The 19,294-nt window shown below is 31.2% G+C and overlaps 1 protein-coding gene across 2 annotated transcripts; it reads left to right on the plus strand.

The window, feature by feature from the left end:
- The first annotated feature begins 9,994 nt into the window (after positions 1-9,994).
- On the plus strand, positions 9,995-14,451 carry LOC131629299 (protein ZINC INDUCED FACILITATOR-LIKE 1-like). 2 transcript variants are annotated; one of them, XM_058900093.1, is made up of 17 exons: positions 9,995-10,210; positions 10,305-10,345; positions 10,457-10,517; positions 10,611-10,713; positions 10,804-10,906; positions 10,995-11,048; positions 11,136-11,198; positions 11,465-11,514; positions 11,615-11,690; positions 11,875-12,054; positions 12,136-12,223; positions 12,409-12,494; positions 12,589-12,696; positions 12,797-12,841; positions 12,935-13,023; positions 13,435-13,478; positions 13,746-14,445. In XM_058900093.1, exons 1-17 carry the CDS (start codon positions 10,063-10,065, stop codon positions 13,841-13,843), a joined length of 1,437 nt encoding a protein of 478 aa, XP_058756076.1. In that variant the 5' UTR covers positions 9,995-10,062; the 3' UTR covers positions 13,844-14,445. The 2 variants fall into 2 exon arrangements, with proteins under 2 accessions (XP_058756076.1, XP_058756077.1); XM_058900094.1 differs by lacking the exon at positions 11,875-12,054 and having other exon boundaries at positions 13,746-14,451.
- Positions 14,452-19,294: the final 4,843 nt, after the last annotated feature.

Raw genomic sequence — 19,294 nt, forward strand, 5'->3', positions numbered from 1 at the left:
AATTAGAGACTAAATAAATATTATCCCGGTAGGCTGAAAACCTGAAAAGGCAGCCTAGGCAAAAGTTAGGGAATAAAGCGTACAACTATGTTCCGTTCGGCTATCTACTCACCTTCAAGGTTCAACACATCAAAGGCACCAATCAGTCCAATCATTTTCTTCCAACAAGTGAGGGATGAGATACTCGAAGACAGATTGGCAATAGCAGAATTGAAACTTGACTGGATTGTTTTCACATAGCTATTTCTCTTTATAAATACTTTTCAAAGTTTTATGACAATTTCCTACTACTAGGATTTTTGTCTCCTTGTACTAATCCGCCTATTATGGCTCTTTTTCAAAAATCAATACAAATCATGCTCAAAATCAACATTTTCACTTTTTCTGTTTTAAATACGTAAACGTCCCAATGATAATTTTGAATGAACATGTGCATTTGAATATGATTGATGTTTACCAGAAAAACAGGAATAGAATTCAGGTAATGTCCCAATCATTTGGACATCATCCCGAAACCAGCACTAGAAGAAAAATCCCCAACAGAGATGCATTTCTCGGCAAATTCTTCAATGAGATTTTTCTCTCTAACAAAGTGATTCGAGAAATCTTATTCCCCAGCAGGGCTGTTCAAGAAGTGCTGTCCCCAGAAAGTGTGGTCTCCACACCAAGGATTGGTCAAATAGTGCATCAGAGGATTATGCATCTTTCTCATTTCCATTTAAAGGGCATCAAAGTCAGAACTTTCAAATTACCTTTCATCCCCGAGCAGTAGTCAAAGATCCTTCAATAGAGCACCCTGGTTCTCAAAGAAGGTCCCCAGCCGAGTGTACTCGAAAAAGACGGCAAAGATCTTCAACGATCACAATACCTTCATTTCCAAATGGCTAGCAGGGATTTATTTTCCCCAAACAGAAGCTTCATACATCATACATCATACATCATACATAATACATCATACGCATATTCATACACAGCATATAATGTTTCATGACAAACGCATACATAACATGCACATTTCTCGCTTAGTTTGAGAATCTCAACATATACATTACATGCATCATGACATCGCATGTCACTAACTTGATCTTTTTCAGGTGGACGAATATCCTCAGAAAAGTGGTTCTCAATCACATGTAGTGTTCCCCTGAATTCTATTCAGACGAACATTCCTCTCAGATATAATCAAGCCAAAGATTCATTCTGAAGAGATCTTTCTTTTCAAAACACCTATCAACTCAAAAAATAAGCAACATAGATCTAAGTCGATACCTTGGACGGTTCCACAACGATCTACCATCAGATCTAAGTTGATACCTCAGACGATCCCACAACGATCAACCTTCAAAGATCTAAAGCTGATACCTCAGACGGTTCCTCATAGATCAACTTTCAAAATCTAAAACGAAAACTTTGGACAGTTCCGTAACGATCAGCCTCCCAGACTTAAAGCGGTAACCTTGGACGGTTCCGAAACGGTCAACGCAGAGGTTTTCAAATCCTTCATCAAGATATAATCAAAGGATTCATTCTGATGAACAAACCATCAATACATTCAATAGATGGCATCTGAAAGCCCATCTCAGGTAATGTTTCGATCTGCCAACAACATTTCTCAGACAACATTCAAATGCCATTTCCAACATCACGTCCGATGGAGGTAAGTGCAAATTTTCAGGGCATCTAAAATATTCAATCATCTTCTACCTTCAGATTCCAAACAGTCTCTTCAGGTTTAAGAAGATTGAATAGGGGCAACTGTTATACCCCAAAATTTGCCCGCATCTTTTTTCAGAAAGTAGTCAACAGACTTCTGTCTAAAAATTAAGAGTTTCATATAATCTTGGATTTTATTTCATAAATATCCTGATTTTATGAATACTCGGTTTTTAGAATTTTTCTTATACGGTATTTTGGCTCACTGTTGAATTTATTCTTACGCAAACGCCAATTACTGTTTATCATTTCACACACGCTGTTTATTTGAGATTTATTTGCAGATAAATAGTACTGACGCAATTGGTACAAAATTAAATCTTTTTTGCAGGCGCAGAGTCCGGGGATTCAGACTGTACTGGTAACAAGTAAATTATTATTAGTTTTTGTTTCCCACTAATTTTTGTACTATATTCTATTATTTTCAAAATCTTTTCCTTTCTTTTCAAATCTCTTTCTTTCAAATCCTAACTTTATTCTATACATCTCTTTTTTCAAACCCTACCATACACTTTCTTTCAAATCCTACTACCACTCAAATTTTCCTTTTTTGTACGGAATCACTTCATTCCCCAACGTCTCTATCCTTCTTTCCACTCTATAAATACATCTCATTTTTTCCATAAAATCTCACATCATATCTCAAATTTCTACTTCATATTCATTCTCTCTTCTTCCCCGGCAAGAATGGCGAAGCGGATGGATACATGTTTTCTTATGGTCATCACCGTCGTGGTGGTAATCATGTCCTTTTTCTGTCTGCATAGTCCTGAAAAATGCGGACCTGGGTTGTTTACACTCCCAATCATCTATATGTTATTATTTATAGCATGGGTTATTAATCGTCATTCTTAAAGTTTGTCGTATCTTTTGTTTTCAAATAACGTACCGTTTATTTGTCGTACTGTTCATTATATTATGTAATGTTTGTACTGTCAGTATTAAAAGTCGTACTATTTGTCGTACTGTTGTTTAATTATTAAGATAATATTTTGTGTGTTTTCTGCCAGTTAAATATTTATTTTTCTGTGCATTAAATGTTTTTCAGGGTTATTATCGGTAATTTCGCTCGCATACAGTATATATTATTTATTTATTATGTCTGTGTTTTTCTAACAACTCATGTAAATAAATTTTCACCATTAACACAATCAAAAACAACAAAAAAAAAAAAGAAATTAACTTTGACCGTTGAATTTTCACTTTAACTGCTACATTAATACCTGAACAGGCAGTTGACAGTCAAACCCGCTGACAGTGCAATTCTCCGTGTTTTGTACCATCAATCAAATCAACCTTTTGCATTTCAAAATTCCAAGATTTTTGTTCTAGAAGTCTTCTGAATATCACATGATTAGCAGAGGCTCAGCACTGCACAAAAATCAGGTACGCTTAACTGTCTCCTACACGAACAGTCCCTAACTAGGGTTTCTTGTTTTTTCAGGAGAACAAGTTTTTGAGACCTCAAATGGATTTCATGGACCTCCATATATCTCAAAGTACCACCATACAAATTTTTAAACTTCAATTCGCTCAGACGCATAGTCAGCAGCTCAAACAGTCAACAGACGACCTGTTTGACCAAAAAGTCAACAGACAGTCAAAAATGAAATTTTTTGTCAACATCCATATTTTGTCAAAATATTCATCATTTGATCATTGGTTGATCATAATTCATCAAGGAAAGATAAAAAATCAACAAAACCTTAAGTTTCAAAATTAGGGTTTTCTCCTAAAAAGTCAACTGAACTTTGACTGGTCATAACTCTCTCATCCTTCATCCAAAAAATTCAAACCAAAGCTCAATTTGAAGGAAATTCAATTATCTTTCCAATGCAATTGGTCCCATGGTCATTAGATTCACCATTTGGAAAATATGAACCAAGACATTACAGGTCATTTTCAAAGTCAACAAGAAATGGTTTTTTGTCAAAGGCCATAACATCAAGATAACTTCTCCAAATGAAAAAAAGTTTCCAAAGTGGCTTGTAGAGGACATCTTGAGGTTTCTAAAAAGTACCAGAACTCTTTCATATGATAAAAATTAAGGGATTTATGCCTTGTTAAAGTTGGCCATTTTTTGGGAAAATGCATGAAATCACCATTGATAAAAAATATTTCTTTTCCAATAGAGACCAAGTTTCCATGATTCAAACATGCTTCCAACAATGCTAAGGGCCTCCCATGATCAACCAAAGGCCCATAACATTTTATTTCTTTTTTTTTGGTTTAATTTTATTCCATTTAAGATTAAATTGAAAAAAAGAAATGGAAGGATAATATGTAGCTTGGATCTTAAGCATGAGTCATCAAGAAACATTCAAAGTTCTGCCCCAAGAAGCTGGTACAGCAGAAGATTGAAGAAAATTGGAGCCATGGTTGCTTGAATTCAAAGCTACATATTATTAAAAAAGTCAAAAATTCAACAAAGCACTTATTTCTTCTTAGCTTAGTTTTTAAGTGCTTCTTTGCCTATAAATGAAGTATAACACTTCATCAATCAAAAAGACACGAAAAAAAACCAAACCTATGCTTGTAACACACTTGTAACACATTTGAAATTTTCAAAGAAACTTGAAATTCGAATTTTCAGTTTAAGTCATTTTTAATCCAAACTAAACACTCAAACATCATCCCTAAGCATCACTGAATCTATTCAAACCAGTTTCAAGCTTTGAAACTCAAAGAATCGAGCACTATAGCTCACGGTTTGTTCAAACCTAAATCACTTCATACCTGATCATTCATGCATCTTTAACAAGATGTAATCATATATTTGAACTTAGTTCATTGTTCTGATCGTTTCTGGATGGTTAATTGAAGTTTGAACATGTATCCATGAAGATACCATTTTAGGGTTCTTGAACTCTATTTTAGGGTTTTTCGTTAGAGGCAAAATTAGACCAAATTAAGGGCATGGTTGAACTCAGTAGATCATGACGAATAAGATGGACAGGTCGCGAAAAATTTCTATACACGTTTACCCCTATTCGTTATTTTGTAGGATTGATGCTCACATATTACAGCGCTTTTGAAAACAAACGCTGTTAAAAGTGGAGTCTGGAGGTAGAAGACGAAGACGTGGCTTGCCCTGGTTGCATGATTTGCGCGCGCGTGTATTTTAAAACTCAGACCAATCACATGCGTTGCTTTCCACTATCATATCATGAGCCCTATGATCTCAGCCATTAGATTTCATTAGTTCAAAATCCAACGCTCTAGCCTTGCCAATCCATGCTATAGACTCTATCATCCACCACACAGAATCATTTGTTTTATATTTTCTATTTTATTTTATTTTCTTTGCAAAATTAATTTAAAATAGTTTTAAAAATAAAAAAAATATAATAAAAATATTTTTAGGTTTGTAAAATAATCTATTAATTTTTGACATAAAAATATTTTTTTTCTTAATAATTAAAATATTTTGCTTAATTAATTAGTATATATTTATATATTTGCTTTTTAATTATTTCAACCAATCAAAAAAATCAGAAATTTTTTTGTTCTTTATATTAAATTTAGTTTATATATTATAGACTAATTTTATACATATTTAGAATATTTTTCTCTTTAAGTTTTAATTATGTGTGTAATTATTTGTATAATTATATGTTAATTTAACTTAATAAGTTCCAAAACAAATTTCAAAAATCCAAAAAAATTAGTTTTATTTTAAAATTAATTGACAAACCTTTTGAACATATTTTAGACTTAATTTTTAGGTTTAAATTTTATTTCCACCTTTTTCTCATTTTAATTAAATTAATCATGCATTAATTCTAATTAAGATCAATCATCAAAAAATCCAAAAATATTTCTTTTATATTATTGCAATTTAAATTCCTAGATCAAGTGTATAGGTTGTCAAAATCATGTAAATAGCGTAGTTTACATTTCCCGCACAATCGATGTAATAGCGTAGATTTACTTTCCGCATTTTACATTCCCGCATTTTAAATTCCAGTACATATAAAACTGCGTGTATGTCAAAGATAAAAACTGAAGCGTTAGATCACTAACTTCAAAGATAAAATATCTGAATCAAAACACAATCACACTTGCACCTCTTAGGGTAATCCCTCTTTTACTCTTTTCAAAATCAAAATCAAATTCTACTGTTTCAAATGCAAAATCGAACTTTCGTTTACATCCGGTGAAAGGAGAATTTTCTAAAGGAAATAGGAAAAGACCTTATAACTTAGGGTAGACCTCCTAATTGCTTGCTCAAATCAAACAAACAAATGTCTCATATACTATTGTTTTTCAAAATAAAACTTTCAAAAAAAGACAATACTTGGTATATATCCAAACAAGGATCATTACGAAGTTAACGCTCTTTTTTTCAAAATATCTTTCGAAAGATAAAACACTTTGTATACATCCGCATAAGGATCATTACAAAGTCAATTCACAAAATGAATTTTAAGACCACATACAAGCATTTCAAGGCAAGACAAATGATTTAAACAAGTGAGCTAAGCAATTAAGAGCCCATGGATAACCATGGATACAAAGGGTGCTAACACCTTCCCTTTGTATAACCAACCCCCTTACCCAAAATCTCTTAAAGGTCTTTTTCTGTTTCTTTTATAAACCTTTCCTTAATTGGATAAAATAAAAGTCGGTGGCGACTCTCTGATTTTCAAAAACACAAAAGCAAAAAAAGAAGAGTGTCAGTTCGTATATCTCTCCACGAGAGGTATGGTAAAAAACCGAGGGCGACAACATTGAATTGGATTGTCATGTTGTTCGCGAGAGAATCCAATCCAAACTCATACATTTGCTCCCTATTTCCACACATGATCAACTGGCAGACATGTTAACTAAACCCCTTCACTCTCTTGCCCTAAAGCTCACCTTGACCAAGTTGGGACTACATAGTCCAACTTGAGGGGGACTGTTAATATAGATAGTATTTCTACACTATACTTCTAGTATGTATACTTTGTATATACTTAGGTTTATTGTACATAGCTTTAGATTAGAATAATCTGCCACATCAGCAGATAGGATAACTAAGATATCTCTATATTCTTTCTATCTCATCCATGTACATATATATACTATCTTGTAAGCTATGCTTCAATCTAATGAAGAAGTTACCATTTTCATCACCAATTTGTGTGCTTTCAGTTACATTTCTGTTGTAACTACTTTCGGTTACTCTTCTTCATCACCTTCACATGAAGTTTCATGGTGAGTTTACCATCATTAACACTTTGATAAGAGTATCTTCGTAAAAAAATAATTTCAAGAGGGCAAAACCGAATATCACTCTAATGGCAGGGGGATGTAGTATATTTAACCCTTTTTTAAAATATTGATTACTTACGTAATTTTTAAAAAAAAGTGGTTATTCTAAAATACAATTCTATTATTGTTGTAAAATGGATAGTTTTGGGTTAATATACGTGAAGTGATAGTTATGTCATAATTTCTACTTCTTAATATAGTTATGTTATAATTTATATTTCTGGATAGTTTTGCATTAATATAATTATAATATTAAATTTGAAGATGTTTCTAAATTAAGATACTATTTTTTATAAAAATCAAAAGTTTATTAGTTTTGTTAAGTAAATAATAATAAATATTTATTATAACAATTTTATTTTGATTACTTAGATTTTCATTATGTTTCGAAAATAAAACCGTACATACCACGTCAGTATTTGTTTGTAGGCACGGATAACACACCAGTATAGTATAATTGTACGGAAAATCATACAAAATCCGTACGAACGCACAAATATAATACATAAGGAAAGTTAAAATATATATTTCATTGATGTAAAATAATTTTGGTAAAAATTTTTATTTATTTTTAAATAATAAATTATTTTGATAAAAAAATTTGTTTTTCTTATTTACTTTTTTATTAGATTATAAATTAATTACATCGTTAATTAAAATATTTGTATATACGGACGAAAATATTGAAACTAATTTTTTATCTCTTTTAAAAATAATAATGTGCGTAGCACACCAGTACCCGTGCGAACGCACGAGTAACACATCAGTACCATGTGAACGCCCGAGTAATCATACCAAAATTCATACGAACGCACAGGTTATTATATGTTTTGTTCAATTAAAGAAAATAAAAATATTTAATATTTTAATCCAAACACGATAAAAATGTTTTGTTTTTTAATTATTTATGTTAGTAATATTTTTATTTTATAATTATTTTTAATTTAAGATACAATATTTTTTGAGATAATATATGAAAAATTAAAATATATATTATTGATGTAAAATAATTTTGTTTTTATTTTAAAAATATATATTTTTTAAAATAATAAACGCACGAGTAACACATCAGTATCGTGTAAGCGCACATGTAATCATACCAAAATTCGTACAAATGTACGGATTATTATATTTTTTATACAGTTAAATAAAATAAAATTAGAAATAATGTATTAATCCAAATACAATATAAATATCTTATTTTTATTTTTTTTTTAAGCAAGATTCATTAATGATAAAAACTCGGTTACAAAAACGCAGAGAAAACTACTCGGAAAAAAGAAAAATTACACACCAAATAAAAATTAAGAGAGGTAAAATAAAGGGTTTTTACAAAATTGATAGAAGTTATAATTGATATGCGTAATATTTAATTATTTATGTATCTAATATTTTTAATTTATGATACAAAATTATTTAAGACAATATATGAAAAATAAAATATATATATTATTGTTATAAAACAATTTGGATAAAATCATTATGTTTTAATTTAATTATAATCTATTTCGGTAAACTAATTTTGTTTTTCTTATTAACATTTTAGTTATATTTCGAAAATAAAGCGTGCATACACCAGTACCCTTACGTAGGTATGGGTTATCCACTAACTACAAGTTAAAAAGTTAAAAGAAATAAGAAAAAATGTACAATATGATTGTGACATATGACACTGACTTAAAATGTAATTTAAATATTTTACTTGACAGAAATATATTATTCTCTCATTCTTAAAATGAGTATCGTGAAAAAAAATTGTTTCAAAGTCGATGTTATTATTATTTTTTAATGTAACAATGATTATTATTTTTTTAATTATGTCATTTAATTATTAGTCTGTACGTTGTTTTCAACACATTAATAAAATTAATTTAATAAAAATATTATATTTTAAAACAATATTATTGTATTTTTTAATCCGTGTACAAATTAAACGACATTCATCTTAAATTATTATATAGTGTATATTCAGTGGAGCACATGTGATTGTAAGTTCTAGACATGCAACAGCTTTCATATCTCACTTGTCTGATCTTGAAAAATATTAAAAATTAAAATATGATCTGCCATGCAGATATTTAAATTCTGCTTTCAAATCTCACCAAACCAATCAGTAGTACATTATAACTTGTCTCATCTTGAAAAATATTAAGCATTAAAATATGAACTGCTATGCAGATATTTAAATTCTGCTTTCAAATCTCACCAAAACAATTAGTCCAGTATAACTTGTCTCCTCTTGAAAAATATTAATTAAGAGTTAAAACATGATTCATCTCCTCCTTAAGGTGCCTTTGGCTCGAATTTATTTTACTGTTTGTGATAAAGAAAATTGGTTTCTAATAATGGATTCTATAAAATTGTTTTTTATTTTATTTATAAGCAATTATATTAATAAAGCACAAAAGATACTAACTCAACATAAAAGAAAACCAACAACAAAAATAGAGTAACACCTCTTATTTTATTTAGAATAACACCTCTTATCTTATAAATTAATTTTATAAGGATGAGTTAAATTATTCTTTTGTATACGAGTTTATCGATCAAACTATAAGTAATCCGTCCATCATTAATATCCTTGCATTAAATTCAAAACAGTGATAGATATATGAGGGAGAGTATATCCCAAATGTTGCATTGATTAGATAGCATAATTTGAAAAATATTTATATACACATTTACATCATGTTAGTAGACAAACTGTACTATAATAAAATTCAAAAATTACTGAACTTAATTTTAAATAGAATCAGTTTAAAAAACATTATCTATTTAAAGCTCGTTTTATATTTAAAATTAAAAATAAGAGTTTTGAATATAAATTATAAGTTACTACTACTTGATAAATTAACGTGTTTGACTTTTTCACGTCTGTTCACATTCACTCCAATATTCAACACGTCCTTTTCAATTAATTATTCTCTTCAATTCTTCACAGATTTGGCAATCAAAATATATTATTATTTATTCAATTATGGTTAACATGTAATCTTAATTTTTTTCTTTCCAATTAAAACCAACACATAGTATATAAAAAGACATTGCTCTTAGAAAATAAAAACGTGAGGCTGTGTTGTGGTAAGTATAAACATGGAAGACTTTGTAGATCAGCCATTGTTGAAGAAACAATATTATCATGAAAACTGTCCTGGTTGTAAAGTGGATCAAGCCAAGGAATTGGAAAAGGATGTTACATTCAGAAATCTTTTCAATATATGGATTGTTGTTTTATGCAGCAGTAAGCAACTTAACTTAGTTTCATAAGTCTTTTATCATTAAAATTGTTTACACTTTAATAATTGTATTTGTTTGTTTTTTTTATATTGTAACAGCTCTTCCTATAGCATCTCTATTTCCTTACCTTTATTTCATGGTGAGTGATCATTTCCTGTTATGAAATACTAACTAATTTATTTATATTATATTATCATTAATCTTAATTAGTGTTGTAAATAATATATATTCTTAATTATTATCTGTTCAGGTAAAGGATTTTCATATTGCTGAAACAGAAGAAGATATCAGTTCCTATGCTGGTTATGTAGGTAAGTTAATTTTAGTATTTTCGTTGAAGTGTTCTATATATTAATCATAATAGTTTTTTATTTCTTAACTCTGTATGACTGAAAATTTCATAGGATCTGCATACATGCTTGGTAGAGCTTTGACTTCCATTTTGTGGGGAATGGTGGCCGATCGCTATGGTCGAAAACCTGCTGTTATTGCAGGAATTATTTCGGTGTAAGTATAAATGCAACTGAGGTGATACTTGTAATGGAAACATGACATAAATATCTTTTCATAATATCAATAGTGCTGATTTGATTTCAGTGTAATTTTCAACACACTATTTGGTCTTTGCAAAAGTTTTTGGATGGCGGTTTTAATGAGATTTGCTCTTGGAGGTTTAAATGGTTTGCTAGGACCAATGAAGGTATCATCAATCAACTTCCAAGATTAAATTTCAACAAAAAAATGTTAAAATTTGTGTATTTGAATATCTGAATATCTCATGTTATTAGGCTTATTCTTCTGAAATTTTTCGAGAAGAGTACCAAGCTTTAGGACTGTCAACCGTAAGCCTCACTAACTCTTGTGTCTATCATTTCTTTGACTCGCAAAAGTTCATTATGGTAATAATTAAAACTATGATTTGATTTTAGGTTGCAGCTGCTTGGGGAGTTGGTTTGGTCTTCGGACCAGCATTGGGAGGTTACTTGGCTCAGGTAAAAAAAATCCATTTGTTGCTACAGGCATTTGTTGTAAAATACTTTAGAAAATGACTTTTTGACATGGACATAAGACAACTTGTGTTGCAAGCTATATACCACCGACAGATCAAACAGAAGATGTGTTTGGTGTTTGACATGTCGAATTTTTTACATATTGGAAAGGTTGATCTCTGAAAATATATTTAATATTATTGAAAAAAATGAAAACTTTGTCGCAACTCACTAGTTTCTCTAATAGTTTGTGAAACTTTGTTTTACAGCCAGTTCAAAAATATCCAAATATATTTCTTAAGGGTTCCTTTTGGGATAAGTAAGTTGATTTTTTTTCCATTTTATAATAAACATTAATCATCTTTTACTTTCTTTTTTGTAATGAGTTTCTATTTTCACAAACTTATATATTACTATAGGTTTCCCTACTCCCTGCCTAGCTTCATTATATCAGCTATGGCACTTGTTGTTGCAATTTCTTGCATTTGGCTACCGGTACGTACCTTAAATTCAAACATATCTGGTCATTCCTCACACATATATTTTGGTAATGTCGGATTGATAATTTATTTGAGTTTATCTATCGACATAAGTATTTGTAAGACTGTTTCAAAGAACTTATGATAACTCGTCATTTCTCTTGCCAATGGAAATGATTCAAATATATGCATAAATGTAGGAGACGCTTCATAACCACAAAGTATCCACTAACAAAATTGAATCATTAGTAAATGAAACCAATGAGGCTGACAAAAACAAGATGATCCAAAAAGATGAAAGCCTCCTAAGAAATTGGCCCTTAATGTCATCTATTATTGTATATTGTGTTTTTGGAATCCATGACATTGCTTTTACAGAGGTATTACTATAACTCACTATTGCTTCTACTATTCGTCTATTTGTGCATCTATAATTCTTATTCTATAATTAATATTTGAAGATTTTCTCATTATGGACCGTAAGTCCTCGAAGGTTGGATGGTTTGAACTTTGAAACTAATGATGTTGGCAATATTCTTGTAGCATCAGGTACATTTTGATATTTATGAATCTCTAGATATTATTTATTAATGTTAGGAGCATTTGTTCATTTCTTACTTTGCATTACACATAATCCTTAAGGCATAATCTACATAAACTCGAACCATATTCAAAATTTTCCAATTTGATTTGCATTCCTATGTTGCTCAATCATTTACTTGTGAATTGTTCAGGTATAGTTATTATAATATTTCAGCTTGGCATATACCAATCGGTCCAAAAAATTTGTGGACCTATTGTCCTTGCTCGCATCGCAGGAGTTAGTATTCAACCTTTATAGTAATAGAAATTTAAAGTTAGAATTTCATTATTTGTTTAATTTCTTAAAAAATGTCTTCACCGTATATTTGTAGGTGTTATCGATACCAGTCTTGCAAAGCTTCCCCTTCATGACAATGTTGTCAGGATTCACGTTGTACATATCAACATGTAGTGCTGCCATTTTAACGAATCTTTTTATTGTGAGTTGACTTCGTTAAAACACAAAAGAACAGTTTAATTTTATTAGAAAATTTTATTTTCATTAAACTTTTCTGATTGTATTCTCTTTGTTGGAATTAGGAAATAATTTGTACTGGTTTATTCATTCTGCAAAATAAAGCAGTGGTATGATTTTATTTCTACTCTTCATATATTTTTTCTTTTATAAAGTTATATAGTCGAATTGTAACAAGATATATGACATGATTTGGAAAATAGGATCAACACCAAAGAGGCGTAGCAAATGGCATTTGCATAACTACTATGTCAGCATGCAAGGTGATTGGTCCAACTGCAGGTGGTGCAATGTGAGTATCCATTTGATTTATTTATCTTCTATATGATTTATAGATATTTTTTTGCACCTATTTGACTTTTAAATAAGACTTTCTAAAAGACGTGTTATACATGGTCTTTATTATGAAAACTAGAGCATAATTGTTTCTAGTTTTCATGCGTTCAACATTTTCTATTTGATATGTAGCACTGACACTTAATATTGAAGTCACGCTTGGTCCGCTATTTGATATGTGTCAAATTGCCAGTGTCCAACATCTGAGTGACACTCACATGTGGCTACGATAAAAAATATTTTACTTTTTCAAATGAGTACATGTTTTTACATTTTAGTACAGCATATAGCTTTATTTTAACATAAGATTCTAATTACAATGTTATATCCATATGATGTATTCTTACTTTGCTCTTGCTAAATACAGATTAACTTGGTCACAAAAACGGATGCATGCTTCTTTCCTCCCAGGTATGAAACTCATCTAATTTTTTTAATCTTGTTTATAATTTAGTTGATATGATATCCGTGGAGCAATAAATGAAATATAGATACAAATACCTAGTTACATGTACGCATAAAGATTGATAATAATTTGAAAGACAAAAGTGATTAAGTACAACAAGTGTCAGTGTCGTATCAGTGTTATTTATTTATAAACAAGGGAGTCATTATAGTTAAGGAACATGTTATTTTTTATATCATATATTAAACTCATTGTTGTACATTCAACCACAGGCCCTCATGTTGTCTTCTTCGGGCTCAATGTTGTCGAAGGAATTGCATTATTGTTGACATTCAAGCCATTCTTGACTGAAAGAAAATCACCTTTATGACAATTGTATTGATTGTAATAAAATTTTCTTAAAAGGTGAAACATGTTAAAAGGTGAAAATGTTAAGGTTTATTGTATGGAAATCAACATTTTTTTAATAGGCAATTCTATTAGAATGGAGCATAAGTGATACTCCACCTGGGAAACAAACAAAAAAACACTTACTTCCTAAAACAAAGGAGAGGAAGAGTGTTCCAAGAATAAAAATTACAACCATCCACAAGAATACAAAAAGAAGACAACCAAAACTACGATCTTAAAACAATGATCGTCATACAATCATCAAATTTGAACATCGCGCCTTTGAAAATGACCTCATTGCGAGTCAATCATAAACTCCACAATGTTTCTAGCCAAATAACTGTGAAGGATAACAATGTTATAGAAACTGGAATATTTGTTGCTAATGAATACCCGCATCAATTTTGACAACAGTTTATGATTTTATGAAAATTTACCACTATTATTGAGATTTCATGATAGAATATACATAGTAATGAAGTTTTGGTTTAGTGAAATATAATTCTATTTGAATATTTGATTTAATAGGAACTACATATGTAAGATGTAAGATGGTTTGAGATCTTTTGGCATATGTTTGAGAGCTTCAAAGAATGGAAAGTTAACCTCTATTTTTTAATCATCTCTATGAATATTTTATATTGACCCACTTCCATTTCTTTCTTCGGTGTATTTTTTAAGACAGACTAAGGTGGTTTCACATAGTTGTCATACCCAAATTTTTGCCCTGTATTTTATGTGCCTATTTGCATTTTATTTGAAAAAAATAAAAAAAATAATAATACATAGTTATTTCCATTAGAACATTTTGTTCAATTTTTTTTATAAATAAATATTTTTCGCTCATTTGCTGCTAACCATTTGGATTTATAATTTTAATTAAAATTCAATTTAGATTTTAATTTGAATTTCTATTAAGATTAAAAATCATTGATCTTTGTTTTGTTGTTATATTTGTTTGTTTAAATAGGGTGCAAATCAAAGAAGGGCCCATTTGATTCAAGAGGTAATTTAAGGAAATTTCTTTGTAGACCCCCTTATGGGGAGAACCCCTACTGGAAACCCAAAAATACCCTTCTTCGGAGATACATCTCCGAAGTATTTTTTTCTTCAGATTTTCCCAGAATTCGGAGATGCATCTCTGAAAGCACGGAAAATTCAAAATAAACGTTGGATTTTAACTGTCAGGTATTTTGTTCGGAGATGTATTACAAATGGAGTAGTATTACAAATGATATTGAGATTTGGTACACCCTGCATTGTATAGCAGTATTAGCAATAATTATATGTTATTCTACTATATAGCACTGTAGGAATTTTGACCTTACCATTTGATAATTTGTGAGATGATTAGGTTTTATGAGAATAGTGAAAAAATGATTGCTAGAGATGAACTTTGCAACTAATTCTTGAGCTCTATTTTTTCTTGGACAATTCAATGATGTAGTTCTTCCACTGGTATCCTTAATCTCACCTGTATATATTAAATATGTAGCATCATTCATAAAAAGAAACAATTTAGAGTTAGTAAGAGATACTCAGTTCTTAACAATAAAAGTTAAATCCATGTACCTCTAACTTTTTTATGAGGTCTAGGAGAAACTAATGGTAACTTATGTGTAGCCTCTTCTTATTAAGTCTTTCATTCAAAATCTCCACTGATTTATCATCATCACTATCATCGACATTCAAAGTCTCAAATGATTCATCATCATTATTATCAAGATTGTCAGTTTCATCAAGGGTGTAACATGAAGAATCATAATCAATTTCTACTGCATTATGGATATGGGAGACCAGCTCTGTGAATCCTTGTAAATTTATTTGGTATTTTCTGTCAAAAAACATTAATATTGGAACTAGAATTTTATGGATATGGGAGACCAGCTCCGTGAGTCCTTGTAATTCTATGTTATGTGATGTTTATAATTTTGATGCTTTATAATAAATCGAAGCGTTGTTCATTTGTTTCATGATTTCTGTATCAGACGATATTTCGGAAGTACATATCCAAATTCTTCCAAGGGGGTGAATTCGGAGTTGCATCTCCGAATTCACATTTTTTCTGTAAATCATACAATAGAAAAAAGCAGATGAGAATTTGGGCAAGTTTTCCACTTGGCAAGTCCACATCTCTTCTTCTATTTTTAAATCTTCTATAAATGGCAACTTCCCTTAATTGTATTTTACTACTATTTTTTTATTATTTTCTTTTTTCTCATTACTTAATAGCATGACCAAATACAAATAATCAAATTACACCTCCTATTTTCAATGCTCCTTTCCTATTCTCAATGCAAACCCTTCAATTTTATTTTCTCTTCTCCCAATTTCCAATTCCCAATCAACAACCATTATTTTATCATTTCCTCCATCATCATCATTCATTTTCTTTCAAAAAAAATTTATCAACTGTGAATGCAAATGGGAGGCAAGAAAATTTCACTAATGGTGATCATATAGTTGAGGAGGAATCTTCTTATGCACACAGTGGAGAGTCCTTTAAAATAATTTTTCAACTTCTCCTTTTGCAAAAAGCTCTGAAGCAATGTAGAAGCACACAGGTAGTTTGTTCTCTATTTTTTCAAGTCTCAAAGGTGTTGTGTTGCTCCCCGATCCATTCCACGGCACATCTGTTGATTGCTAACGCGGCTGTTCTGCCGTCGAACCGGGAGAATCGCCAATAGCCACGACAACGAACGAGGAGAAACCGAAGATGAAGGTTCACACGATTCTCCAGACGAAATTCTCCATCTTATTAGATCTCGAACGGGACAAATCTGACAAAATCTCGAAGATTGTGTTGTTGCTCCGTCGCACGCGGAGGATAATCCACGATCACCATACGGTGTAATATGAAACAAAACCTCCCGCCGGCGATCATCTAATTTTCGGTGTGCAACGTAAGGAGAAACCGACCTTGGAAAAATCGGCTCCAATGGCGGAAGTTCTGATTCTGAGACAGATACACGCGACGGTTGAGCCTGATTATCCATGGTGTTTTGGAGGCGCTCACGGAGGCAAGAGGCGCAAATGCCAACGGTGCTGGAAAGGCCGGTAAGTGTTTCTTACACCTCATGTTCCTCTATACGACACTGATTTTCACGTTATAAGCTTTTTTCCCGTCTCTATGCGGCACCGTTTTACGCTTTATAAGCTTTTTTTCTTCTTCTTTGATTGTGTTGTGTTAACAACTAGAGGATCTGAAAATGATGGAGAATTCAAAGAGAAGATTTTGTTCTTTTGTTGAATGATTGTTAATTTCAGTTTGAAATTAACTAATGATTAGATTAAAGGAAATCAAGATTATAAAGAAAGGGTCAATGTTAGTTAATTGGGTTTAGGGATTAAGATGGAGAAACAAGTTGTATACAGAAAATGAGTTGTTGTGTAACACCCATATATAATTACATACATCAAAGCATATATTTATACATGAATTCAAGTATTTTGTACTGAAATACAATAAGTTCCTAGTCAACACATTATATACATTAATGCCATAATACAAAAATATTCACACAATGGCATAATATATACAAGATGTTCAAAACAAAAATACTAAGAACTAGATCAAAACAATAATCCCAAAATAAAACTCCACAACGGAAGCTTCGCCATGCCAAAAGAACAGAAGACATAAGGAAAGTCAAACCGCTTTCTCCTTACCCTTCGCGAAACCTGTAGCACCTGAAATCAATATATAATGGGGTGAGATAAAATAATCTCAGTGAGTTCCCTATCTTATGGATCCTCTCGGCTTTACAAGGTTCTAGCCTATCAAATCTCGAGTCATAACAAAAGGAACTAGACTTTGAGTTCACATACTAACATTTTAAGGAAACATACTTAGAGTTCAACAACTCAAACACACTATTACCAATCGGAAACTGTTACCAAGGTATCCCTCTATTCCCGTCCCCTTCTACGTCTAGGAGGTGGTACGAGTCATAGAGCCATTGGAAAATCTCGACATACGAAATGGATTCGGACTCATGAGTAGTACCCATGAATCTTCACTTCACATGGCCTGTTAACCATCGCAAGTCTCTACCCTATTAGGTTTCATTCGTACACAAAGTGGGAATCAAACTTGCCAAGATTATTTGTGCCATTACTGCACAGTGCCATTTTTTCACATAGAATACCTTTTACATTCAAAAGAAAATGAAGAAATATAATGGTTCCGATTAAGTTATTTCATACAGTGGTGATTGTACATACCAATCACTAGGCCTATTATCCTTTCCACTAGGCCTGTTAGCCTTTCCTCACAAGATTCAAAACACACTTATGTTCCATATAATGTTTCATCCTAGATTCTCTTTGTTAAGCTATATATACCTAACCAATCCTAGTTTTCCTCACTTTTCTTTTATTCATTTTAACCCATGTAATTATTTAAACCTCTTTGATATATACATATATACAACAAAGGTATACCAGTCCACCTGCAATAGGACTCAACCAAACAATTCCAAATATACTAGGTATTACGCCGAAGACAACCAAAAAATATCATCATTTTCATGTAAACAACGGCAAATTATCACAAATATATGACAATCACTCATTATACCAAAAACTATACCATTCACATGTTTCCGAACGATAAAACAATCCAAAGAATCAAACAATTTCCCTGATTCCCGATTAAATAATTTCTTCTTTTGTTCCCCAAAACTACACTACTAAAAATTACATGTTTCTAGCTTCATACCGCTTCGAACGGCGACCGAAACGGAGTTACGATTCAAAAGTTATGGTCGTTACAAAATCTGTCAAAATTTTAAACCTGTTGGTCGACGCATTGAATTCCTTTCACCCCCGGGTATGCGCACGCCGACCCTATAGGTCGATGCATCCTGTAAAAACTCACATTTTTCCCTTTTAGGCTGCATAGGTCGACGCAACCTCTGAGTAGGTCGACCTACTCTGCGTCAAAACCCCAAAAACTCCATTTTTCTTGCATTTTTTCAAAACAACTCATCACCAAACCATCCTAACTTGTTCCAAGCCATAATAGCACAAGGAAACAACATATACATAATATCCTCATGGTTTAGCAACAATTATCCATGGCAATTCATGATTTAGATTAAAACCTAGAATTTCTACAAAACCCCAACATCCAAAACTATAATTTCTCATCCATAAACATAATCAATAAGTTTCTAACTAGAACCCACCTGGTATACGAGTTGTAGATGATAAAGATGAGTCGATTCGGCGAAGAAACGGCGAAGATCCGATCTTTTTCCTCTTTCCTCCTCTTGCTCCTCCTTCTCTTTAAAACTTTGTTTTTGTTGCAAATGAAGAAGAAAAGCAACGGAAAAGAATATAAGCAAAATATCTTTAAGTTAGCACTTCTAACATAAGTGTCCCAAAGTATCTCTAATGCACCAAATAATAAAACCTCAGTGTCAGCTAA

Source organism: Vicia villosa, unplaced genomic scaffold (assembly GCF_029867415.1).
Source record: "Vicia villosa cultivar HV-30 ecotype Madison, WI unplaced genomic scaffold, Vvil1.0 ctg.000547F_1_1, whole genome shotgun sequence".
Classification (NCBI taxonomy): Eukaryota; Viridiplantae; Streptophyta; class Magnoliopsida; order Fabales; family Fabaceae; genus Vicia; species Vicia villosa.